The sequence below is a fragment of the Oryzias melastigma genome, unplaced genomic scaffold (assembly GCF_002922805.2).
Source record: "Oryzias melastigma strain HK-1 unplaced genomic scaffold, ASM292280v2 sc00281, whole genome shotgun sequence".
Classification (NCBI taxonomy): domain Eukaryota; kingdom Metazoa; phylum Chordata; class Actinopteri; order Beloniformes; family Adrianichthyidae; genus Oryzias; species Oryzias melastigma.
This window is the reverse complement of record NW_023416904.1, coordinates 162,916-175,102: the sequence shown is the minus strand read 5'-3', so window position 1 is coordinate 175,102 and position 12,187 is coordinate 162,916. Positions and strand designations below refer to the sequence as shown.

Here is a 12,187-nt window from a genome sequence, read left to right as displayed (position 1 = left end):
TTATGGGACTTGAGTGTTTTACCGGCACCATGAGTGAGAGTGGTGTGTGTATGAGTGAGGCTCCTCACAGTGTCGGCTGTTCTGTGGTACTGGACTGTTAAGTAAATGGTGGTCAAAATGTTGACACCAACTGATTAACATGGCCTGACTGTATGCTTCTTTCTCCACTCACTTGAGGTCGTGCAATGTATGGGACACAAGTGACCTCTGCATTCAAACCTACCAGTCATCTGCCTGGTTCTCCTCCCACCCAAATCGCTACAATATATTACTTTCCAATATTATTTATTATCTTCAAACATTTTTGGATAAGTGCCAATGAGCCGCAAGGGAGTGCTTAAAGAGCCGCATGTGGCTCCGGAGCCGCAGGTTGCCGACCCCCGCTCTGGAGTGACAGCATCCTCTTCCTCTTTCAACCAGACTTTGGCCTTTCTCAGAGTTGTCAAATGAAGATGGACAAGAAAATGAAACTGAGTGCTTGCAGTCACGACTGATCTGCTCGGTGAACGCCAGTCCTGGACAATTTACATGAAACTGTGGTAAAACCTAACTGATATTTGAAAATAGATAAAGAGAACGGAAAATTATAAATCAAACTAACTCAAGGTAATCAACTTCTGTAATGCCTCTGAAAAAGACAAGACAGCAAACGCAAAAAAGTGAATGCGCGCTGACTCAGCAGGTGGCTGTCATCGGTGAAATGGCAGGGGGTGCAAATTTAAACTGTGAGGAATTGTCCGCTCTAATTCAGACTATTATAAGAGAAGAAATCTGCGCAGCGATGGATAAACTTCAGCCTCAACCGGATGATCTTAAAACTAGTTTGAATGAGTGTAATGTGAAAGCTGCTAACTTGGACACGGCCCTGAGCTGTATGGAGAGCTGTGTATCGGATTTGGAGAGGGCGAATGAAGGCCTCCGCAAGGAGAATAAAGCTCTGAAAGAAAAAGCTGATCGGATGGAAGATAACAGTCGGAAATACAATATCCTTGGGGTGACTACAGATGTGGAGAAGGGAAATCCCACAAGCTACATGTCAGCTTTGCTTGAGGAACTTTTCAAGGATAAGATCCAGCGTGACCAGATTTGGAAGCAACATATCACACTGGCCCAAGGAACAAATCTGGACAATGCGCAATAATTGTCAGAATGCACCAACTGGCTGTGAGAGAGGAGATTCTATGTGCCGTAAAGAAAGAAAGAAAGTTCGAGTTTCACAGGATGACTCTGTAGATTTTTCCAGACCTTATGGCGGAGATTGTGAAAGCCAGAGACAGCTTTCGGGAAGTTCGGGGAAATTGTGAAAACCAGAGGTGAAACATGGAATTTTTCATCGTTCCACCTTGATTCTGACTTTCAGAGGAGAGACTAGGGAGTTCATGGATCATCGAGCTGCGGAGGACTGTGTAAAAATGGTGATTGAAGCAGTGAAGTAGACTACATTACGCACAGGTATGACTATGAATATTTGCTGAATATGGGCGTGGAATTCTTTTTGTTTGCGAACTGCTTGTGAATTGCTGTTTAAGGAAAAGTCAGTTATGGTTAAGTAGTTTTTGTTTGGAACATTTTGCCTTGAATGACCACAATAGGCGTGAATTTGTGTTGTTTAAAGGTCTGAACTGGTGTTAAAATGCCATTTGTGGCTAAAGATGCTTTGGAGAAGGATGTGCATGTCATTGGTGTTTAAGTGGGTGAACAAATGTGTTTGTCTTTCTTGTTGGGTTTTTTTATTGGCATTTTTTGTTTTGTTTTGTTAAATGTATTGCTCCACTTTTGAATTATACAAAATATCTAAATCATGGCTTTAGCAAATAAATGTTTGAAGATAGCCCATTTGAATATTTGGAGTTTAAGAAACAAGGTACAGGACATTATTGGTATTCTAGGAGAATATAATTTGCATATTTTAGCTTTGAGTGAAACACATTTAGATGCAACTATGGATAACTCTTAAATATAGATGGATATAGTTTATATAGACATGATAGAAATGCAAATGGGGGTGGAGTAGCTTTTTATGTTCAACATCAGATACCTTTAAAAGTTAGAACTGATTTGGGTTGTTTAGGAATAGAAGTGTTATGGCTGGAAATACAATTACTCCATATAAAACCAATTCTTGTTGGTTGCTGTTACAGTGTAACACAGACTCGGAGGCGTTCGGATCCATCTGCAGTGTCTTTATTTATGCTCAGCGATATGTTGGCAAAGGCAGCGATGGTCGGACAGGCGGAGATCAGAGCCGGCATGGAAGCATCAGAGGCTAGAGCAGACGGAGGTCGGAGGCAGGCGAAGGTCGGACACGGCGAGGGTTTGTCAGAGGCTGGCGGAGACGAAGGTCAGAGACGGGCAGGATTCGAGGTCGGCGGCTGGCAGGAGATCAAACAGGAACAGAACTGGGTCGAGACACGGAGAAGCAGACTGCTGGAAACACGTTCAGTAAGGCTAATGGCTCAATACTTCACGGGGTGTTAAGGTGGGAGCTTGGTATATATGCTGTGTGGACTGATGAGGGATTGGCAGCAGCTGTGGGATGATTAGTACTCTGGGAACTGTGCACGTGGACGACCGGAGGGGTAGACAGTGGGCAGACTCCTGACATACAGGCCTCGAAATGCATCAATATTTTGTTTAGATCAGATCTCCTATATGTTAGATAAAGTCTGTGATTTAAATAAAGAAATTTATTTTCTAGGTGATTTAAATATTGATTGGGATTTAAAAAGCTGCTCTCTTAAAAATAATCTAGAATCTATAACAAATATTTGTAATTTCCAACAAGTTGTTTCTAAGCCAACTGAGGAAAATGAGTGTGAGAAGACGCGCTTCTCCTTGGTTAGATAAAGAGCTTAAAGAACATATGAAGCAAAGAGACAAACTGAAGTCTGAAGCAGTTACATCTGATAATAAAGAAGTATGGAATAAGTATAACAAATTAAGAAATATTGTGACCAAACTAAACCGATCTAAAAGGAAACCATATTATGGACAGAAATTTATGAATGTGAAAACAGACAATAATGAAATGGGGAATATATTAAATGAATTAGTAGGACGAAAAGTTAAGTCCACTCCAACTTTTTTTAGAAGTAAATGGATCCTTCTTGATAAAACCTAGAGATATATCAAATTCTTTAGGTGGATATTTTTGGAAGGAAAATTCAAACTTTAAAGGAAAATATTATTTCCAAACATACAACTCAATCATCTTGTCAAATAATTAAAGATACAATTATAGGTAATAAGCTGTGTAAATTTAAATTTGGAAAAGTAAGTTTAACTGTTGTTGAGGACATCTTAAAATCAATTAAATTAAAACCAGCAGGTATAGATGATATTGATGCATACTTGTTAAAATTAGTATTTAAGGTGATTTCTTTACCAGTACATTACCTAATTAATTTAAGTTTAGAAAAATGTATTTGTCCTGTTGCCTGGAAAACTGCAAAAATAGTGCCTTTGTTAAAAAAAACAGTAAATAAGAATAGTCGACCTATTAGTATTTAGTCAATTCTTAGTAAAATAATGGAAAAATTATTTATCAAATAAATTATTATTTTAATGAAAATGTGTTGAATTCCATCTATCAACATGCTTATAGGAAAGGACATTCCCCTACAACAGCTTTAGCACAAATAACAGATGACTGGTTACATGAAATAGAAGAAAAACTAATTGTTGGTACTGTATTATTAGATTTAAGTGCAGCTTTGATTTATAGGATCATGAGTTACTCATTGATAAACTGAATAGTTAAGGGTTTGAAAGTTCTGCCACTGAATGAATTAAAAAATGTCTTGATAACAGATCATTCACTGTTCTGTTTAATGGAAGTTACTCAGAGAAGCAAATGTTTTGTTGTGGGGTACCACACAGCAGCTGCTTGGGACCACTTTTATTTTCAATTTTTACAAACAGTTTACCTTTTGTTTTAAAACATGCCACCATTGCACTTTATGCTGATGATTCTACAACCTACATGTCTGGCACTAATGCACATCATCTGAGTCAAGATCTCAATGGTGAGTTGAGAGCAGTTGAGAATTGGTTTCATGTAAATAAGTTGGTCATTAATGCAGAAAAAACTAAATGCATGATGTTGGGATCAAAATATTTATTGAAAGATTCACCTGTTCTTAATCTGTCTGTGAATGGGAGCCCAATTGAACAAGTAACTGAAGCTAAACTTCTTGGGGTTATTGAGGACCATAAGATGACATGGAACAATCAAATCAAGCAAATATTGGGTAAACTGGGAAGAAGCATAGCTATGGTCAGACAGTGTCAAAAATATAATGGTTGAGTCCTTAGTTCTTTCATACTTTGACTACTGTGCCACTATCTGGTCAAACACAACAGAATCAAATCTAAATAAACTACAAATAGCTCAAAACAAAGCATCTCGACTCGTATGAAAGTGTCCTTTCACAACAAGCATTACTACAATGCATCATCAGTTGGGCTGGTTAAGTGTGAGAGGCAAAATTAAGTACCTTTTAATTAATTTCATTCACAATATTATTATCAATAAAAGACCTAAGATTTTATATAGAAATTTTAGTTTTTTCAGTGACGTACATCAGCACTCTACACGACAATCAAGTGAGAGACGATTTCTTTTACCTTCTTGTCGGACTAGTCATGGCCAGGGAACGGTTCAGTATTGAGCAATGGTGGCATGGAATTTATTACCAAAATATTTAATTACACAAATGAAAACAATACATTTTTCTAAAAGACTAAGACTTTTTATTTTTACACAAGAATAATGATGAAACTGGTTGTCTTCGTTGGTTTTAACATGTTGTTGCAGAGTGAAGTCACACCCTGAATTCAGAGTTTTGAACCTGGATTGAACCAGGGTAATTGTGGAGTATTTTGTATTCTGTGTTTTTCTTTTTGTGTTTTGTTTTGTTTTTTGTTTAATTGTTATTGCATGTGTCATATTATTTCTTTTTTGCATTTTTTGTGGTGAATGTATACATGTACGAGTGTCTTTGTTTGTTTATGTATCGCATTTGTGGCTTTAAGAAAATAGTACCCCAGGAAGATTAGCTGCCGGCATGTCCATTAGCTAATGGGGATCCTTAATAAACAAACAAACAAGCAAGACTCTTCTAATGAGCATGTAGGAGACAGGCCAGCACCACAGGCTTTATGTCTTCTCATTTTGAGACATGCTTAGCCAGACTGTCCCTCATGGATTGCCTGAGTGTTCCAGTGTCTTTTATGGAGCTTCTCCAACCCATTGTTTTGTATTAGTGTCTTCAGCACAGTCAGGCATGGAATGATGCAGGAAATTGATGAGTTACTGTGACCTGAAATGTCACTTCTTCCATTGGGAGCAGAGTTTCAATGATATTAGACACAATATCCCACAGTTGGAGGATCTGTGGAGCTTCTGAATCCTCCATATGAACCAGAGTAGAGTTTAAGTGCACGTTTCTGTTAAAGCATTCTCTGCAGCATGGGGAGCACTGAGTTCCACCTCGTTGGAACAGCCTGGATTAGGTTGTAACCTGATAGGCCAAGTTCCCTCTAAAAGTTTCACAGACGCTGTTTGGCCAGAATGGAGTGTTGGAAATGTGTGGAACACGTCTTAAGCATTGTAACAACATCTGTGTCACCAACTTGCTGCAATCACAGTTAAAACGGCTCAAGCTCTATTTATTTATTTATTTATTTTCTCTGAGCTGCACGTGGTTGGTCAACATTAGAGATGGGATTTCTGCAGGGTTCTCATAGGGTCTGAAAAAGTCTAAGAAACATTGAATTCATGAATGTGGAAATAATACCTTAAAAAACCTAGAAAAGTCTTGAATTTAAATTTCTGAGCCTTAAAAATTGTGCTTCTAAAATTTTACTTTACCATGTTTCTAATGAAAAATTACATTTTAAACTCTGAATTCTTTGATGAAATGATGTAAATAAAGAGCATCAGAACCAATCGTTATGCAGCGATACACTGGATGTCCACTGCTGAAAGACAATAGAAAACTAAAAAGAAGCTCTACAGCATCACAGTACAGAACACAAACAAAAATGAGAGAAGCTTCAGTTTTGATGACGGAGAAATGCACATTTAACATGACATTGAAGAATAAAGCATCTTTGAGGTTTATTACACGTCTGTAAAAAAGACTTCAACTTGGATCAATGCTAAATCTACAAAGTACTTGAAGATGGAGCTGAAATTCTCCCATGATTCATTGCTGTTTGGAGCAGAGCTGAACAGAAAGAGGAAGTGGACTTTTTCTGCTGATTGTGCAGAAACATCAGTTGGTTTAGATGCAGCCACAGGCTGATGTTTGACTTTCACACATCTGGACTTCTTTACTGAAGCAGCTGCATGTTGTCCTGAATGTTCCTGAATGTTCTTCTTCTCTGCTTCTGCTGGACTCTTCTGATCTGCTGCTGTTTTATTCACATCTTTGGACTTTTTCCAAACTTTCTGATCTTCTTCAGCTCTGAACTCTTTAGAAGAACTGAAGGAGGAAAAACATCAACTTTGTCTTTAAATGAAACTCTTTCTTCTGGATTTAGGTTGTGGAACTGCAGTTTATCAAAGATCAGCTGTGCTGCTCTGATCTCAACTCTGAATTTAAACCCGTCCCACCTGAAAAAACTGGACCTGAGGAACAACAACCTTCATTCTTCAGATGTTCAGCAGCTCCAGGATCTGGTGAAGAGTCCAAACTCCAAACTGCAGACTCTGAGGTCAGTAGAGGGTTGGAGTCAGTCCAGCTGCTTCCAGATGTTTGTTCCTAAAGTTAGTCTGAGAGCAAAGATGCAGAGTTTCCTGTGAAGCTGCAGCTTCTCAGTGAAGCTCTGAGGAGAATGATGACAGGCTTCAGGACAACAGTCAGCCAATCAGAGCAGCAGAAGCTCCAACAGGTGAAGATGACAGGAAGCTGCTGCTCTGAACAGAACTGAAACTCCTGCTGCTCTTTCTGCTGCTGTGCTGCATCACTGACTGATACATCACCATCACATAGAGAGAAAACTTCATCTCTGGACTTCTTCTTTCTCTCTGCAGGTGGGAGGGAAAAGCTCTTCCCTTTATCAACTGAGCAAAGAGGAGCATCATCATCATCAGCTGGTCTGCAGAGATGTTGTTTCTGGAGGCGGAGAGCAGAGTGATGGACTTCATCTTCTCATTCTATCTTGGAGTGTTGGAAAGTCTTCCGCTTCTCTTCTCTCTCGTATTTGTAGTTCCTCTTAATTTTGTCCACACACTCTTGCTGTAGTTTTCTCCTCATTTGTCCTGAAACTGTTTCTCTGAATGATCTGTGTTGGTGATTCATCAGATTCAGACATGATGGTTTCCTGCAGAAACTCAGAAGTCTTTTCTGGTGTTTCTTGGACTCCTGCACGTCTCTGTACCACAGAGTGGACCAGCATTCTCTGAAAATCCTTCAGCTGGTCCAGAAAGCAGCAGCATGGCTGTTGACCAAAGAAAGAAAACCTTCCAGCAGTTCTGGCCTCAGGATTCTCCATCTGGGAGCATTTTGGTTCTTCTTTTTCATCTTTCATCAGACCTTTCAGAACCACAAAGTGGACTGAGTTCCTCTGATTAAAGGCTGCTGGGTTTTGTATTTTGTTCATTATTTTACAGGATTTTCTTCTATTGTTTCCATGGTAACTGTGGGAACCGCACTCCTGTTTACTCTGAGTCCTGAAGCAGAAATCCCACCAGAACATTTTAAATTAAGGATCCATTTTGGGACCTCTTTTATATATTATATATATTAATGATTTGATGCGTTCTTGTAAAACTATGTTCCTTCTCATGTTTGCAGATGATACGTGTCTTCTTATAACCAACCCAAATTTTGATTCTTTGATAAATGAACCAAATGTAGAGTTATTGAATATTTCTGAGTGGTTTAAATTAAATCAACTTTCTTTAAATTTAGAAAAGATGAATTACATTATTTTTTGTAATAAAATGAATGCATTTAATTTAGTAAATTAAACACTTACTAGGTGTGGATGTGAGAGTGAATGTGTGTGTGATTGAGGCCCTGCAACAGACTGGCGACCTGTCCAGGGTGTACCCCGCCTTCGCCCATCAGTAGCCGGGATAGGCTCCGGCACCCCCGCGACCCCGAAAGGGAAGAAGCGGTCAAGAAAATGGATGGATGGATAAATACTTACTATTGACTGCATTTTTACTAACCAATTTACTCAAAGTTCTTGTGAGTGATTGTTGATCAAAAGTTAACTTGGAAAAATCTTTCTCAAAATATTTGTTAAACAGTTATGAAAACAGTTGGTCTTTGGAACAATATTCACTCCTCTATAAATACACCTTACATGATGAGGTTGTTCTACAATTTAATTAATCCACAATTTATCTATTGTAATATAATTTGGGGCAATACATGTACAATGTATTTGAACAAGTTGTTATTGTTACAAAAAATATTCTTGAGTATCATTAGTTATTCAAATAGACTATCTCCTTCAATTCCTTCATTCAAAAAATATGAGATATTAACAATATGTAATATTAACACACATTGTATCTGTGTCTTAAGGTTTAAGGATCGCTCAAAGGTTTTACCCACACCGTTTGCTGATTTATTAATGTTTTCTTCTGATGTTCATGTTAATCCAACAAGACGCTGTGATCATTTCTATCTTTCTTTTTGTAGAACTTCCATTTATCAAAATACTATAAAGTCCACAGGGCCAAAACTTTGGAATAATCTAAACTATACTCTTAAATATATTTCTTTGTTAGAGACATTTAAAAAAAAACTAAAATTAAGATTACTTTAATTAACTTTTTCAAAAAGTGTGAATAGGATCAAATGTAACATGTTTATTTAGCTTGACATGTCTATTTCTCTGAGACAGACTGGCGACCTGTCCAGGGTGTACCCCGCCTTCGCCCATCAGCAGCCGGGTTAGGCTCCGGCACCCCCGCGACCCCGAAAGGGACAAAGCGGTCAAGAAGATGGATGGATGGATGGATGTCTATTTCTGTTTATTAAGTTTTGGGGGAGGTGGTTTTATAAGACCTGTGTAGATCTTCACTCTCTCTCCTGCACGGATGTATATCAGTTGTATTTGTCACTGTAATCCATGTGATTGCATTTATGTAAGTACAAATAAATAAATAAAAAATAAAAAAATAAGGTATAAAGTATATAAGTATAGTTTAACTATTTATTTTCGAGTTTTTATTATTTTTATTTATAGTTTGTATTTTTTGTCGCTTTTTTTTTTTTTAATTTAGTCGATCTCACAGCATAACTTATATCTGTCGTTACAACATAAGTAGTCTTTTTTTGAGTCCTTCTCCAGACTTCTTGTTCTTTCTTTATCATGATCCATGTTGTTTTCTTTCCTGTAGCAAGGTGCAGTGGAAGAGGATAAGAACTCAAGACAAGAGCTTTCACATGATGCAGATGATCACCAATCACAATGGAGATCACATACATGAGATGGAGCTGAAAGTCATTCTTATATCCATGTAGATATTTGCAAACAGTGGAGAGATCTACAATCTCTACGTTGCCATCAGCATCAGTCTTTTTGAACTCTTTTTCCAACATTATTTTTGCAACGAGAATCTCATTGGAAAGTTTGTCACTTCCTTCCATTTTAACATGGAAACATCAAGAACAGAGGGAGATTGAGGTTGAAGACCATTAACTGCTTTCATGAGATCCAGATTGCTTTTGGAGAATCTTGTCTCCATCTCTACAATGACTATGTCCAAAATGTTGAAGAGCGTTCTTCAAAGACAGAAAGAGTCTTCTGCATGGTCCACAGTGGACAGAACAGCACTAGCTGTGAACACTGAGCTCATTGTTCTCTTTCTTTAAAAAGCGGGCGGAGCTACATAGTTCATAGTTCTGTGACACATAATGAGGATGAAAGAATGAGAGCAGGGATCCTGACAGATCAGAAAAGGTTCTGCTTGCACTGCATAGACCACTGCCAAATGCTGCTGGTGGTTCTAGCAGTGGATAGAAGGAACATCCTTCTTTAGCAATAAGGCCTGAACCCCTGACCCACTCATGACAGAAGCTCCATCATAGCATTGACTGATCATTTCAGCTGCACTAGAACCCAGTCAGAAAAATGCTGAAGCATTTGGGTGGTGTCTTTGGTGGCTATGCTAGCCAGTCGCCCGGTGGACAGCGTAGCGAGTTCCGCTGCACAGGGCCCGGCAAAGCAAGCAAGTCCTGCCGCCCAGGAGTTAGCAGAGCTAGCAGGGTCGCTGTCCAGGCCTTAAGTCCCTAGGCAGCGAAGCCAATGTGGGCAAACACAGCTGGGGCCACCATGGAAACTGTGGACAAACCCAATTGGGGCCCACATTCTCTGCCCACTTTTGAACCATGTGGGGCCCACTTGACCTTGCTGGTTGGGCAGTATGTTGATTTAGTATCTGTTTATCCCAGTAGGTTTAACCAGGAGTAATGATGGCTTTCTCTCAGTACAGGGAGTTGGTAAACACCTGTAAATGATAGCCGATGATTGTAGAAGGTTGACAGTTAGAAATGATAACTGACATTCAGGAGAAACTGGAGGTTAACCTGAAGTTTAGTTCAGATCAAATGTCTGCTTCAATAATCCATGAAGTTCCTGCTGTAAACGGCCTCCTGAATGTGTGGAGAAACTCTTCATCAATGACAAACACGTAGAGATCCATGAAGACCACTGCCTCCAAACAAGTATTAGTTCCTGTTGACATTTCACCTTCATCCTTCTGGCTTTCATTCTGCTTCGTTAGGATTTACCAGCAGGTGAGCCAGCAGCCAGTAAACCTGAAGACCTTCAGCTGACCTGTTAACTCCCAGATTTCCTCAGTTTGGAGTCAGTTCATCAGCAGAGAATCATTTGAACTAAATCCAGAGCAGAACGATTCTTGAAGCTGATCAAACTGAAGCTCTGACTTCTCTGAGGTTTCTTCAGCTCTGAGCTTCTGTTCTCTGGTTCATTCTTTGTTTTTGTTGCAGAGACTTTGAGCTCTCCATCAGATCAGCAGCTTCTTTGGAGGCAGAGGCAGCTGTGTGTGAACTCTCTGCAGGTCCAGAATCTTCTGCTAGATCACAGACAGCAGCTGCTGCAGGTTTTTTCTTATTTTGTTTTATAAAGAATTTATTAACCAAACACGTAATTTAAAAAAAAAATGTCATTGAACACAACAATGATAAAAATACAAACTCCAGCAGAGGATGAACACACCGGAAAACCCACTGGAGCAAATATATTACTGTCTCAGCTTTGATCAACACATGCAGATACAGATGATTTTCCCCCAAAAAGCAGAGACAAATCTTAATAAAATAAGGTGATAAAAGAAAATATGAAATAAAACAAGAAAGGAGCCTATTTAAGAAACTAAAACAGAAACCACAGGGAAATTTGTTTAGAGATTTATTTTACAGCTTCCCAGGATTGCAGTCTTTTCAATGAGGAATAAATTAATTTAAACTCGTTGATAAAACATGGGAAGGAGGGCTCGCTCCCTCTCCATTTGCAGCAGTGAATATGATATTTCCCAAAAGGAAAAATGATATTAATAATGTTTGAGAAAGAATGATCAAGATTTTCCATAAACAATAAGACATCAGTGACAATAAAACAGGGAATGTTGAGTTTTAAATTAATCCAATTCCTGATGTGAGTCCAGAAATCAGTGGAGTGATTGCATTAAAAAACAAATGTTCCAAAGTTTCAAAGTTCCACATCAAATTTAAATATGTTCTGAAGACATTCAGAGACAGGATATGCTTTATTAATTACTTTAAAATGGGTTTATTTTACTTTGGGCAGAACGTCCGTCTAAGATAACTTAAATGAGCTTTAACTAACACGGATCGGCAGTTTAAATAAGGAAATGATCTAAGAGGATCTGCTGCAGGTTCCTCTAGGACAGGGGTCGGCAACCCAAAATGTTGAAAGAGCCACTTTGGACCAATACAACAAAAAACAAATATGTCTGGAGCCGCATAAATTCAGTCGCTTTATATAAATCTTACAATGATAATAACACATGGAGAATGTGTCGATTAACCACATGTGTGATTAAATGATTATTATTTCTCCTGCTGCGTGTCCTTGCGTCATGTGAACCTCAATTTTGGTCTCATGACAAGGTAGAGTGGATTTGCAGCGCCAAGCTACCTGACAAAGGCTGAATAGCCTCATACTAAACATATGAGCT

At 38.7% G+C, this 12,187-nt stretch overlaps 1 protein-coding gene across 1 annotated transcript in view; it reads left to right on the top strand.

The window, feature by feature from the left end:
- The window catches only part of LOC112138195 (NACHT, LRR and PYD domains-containing protein 12-like), a 55,241-nt gene extending 47,433 nt beyond the window's left edge, over positions 1–7,808 (top strand). The window contains exons 8-9 of the mRNA XM_024260763.2: positions 6,547–6,720; positions 7,040–7,808. Of these exons, the coding sequence (XP_024116531.2) occupies positions 6,547–6,720; positions 7,040–7,073 (208 nt within the window). The 3' untranslated portion in view covers positions 7,074–7,808. The remainder of the gene's footprint in view (positions 1–6,546; positions 6,721–7,039) is intronic.
- The last annotated feature ends 4,379 nt before the right edge of the window (positions 7,809–12,187 follow it).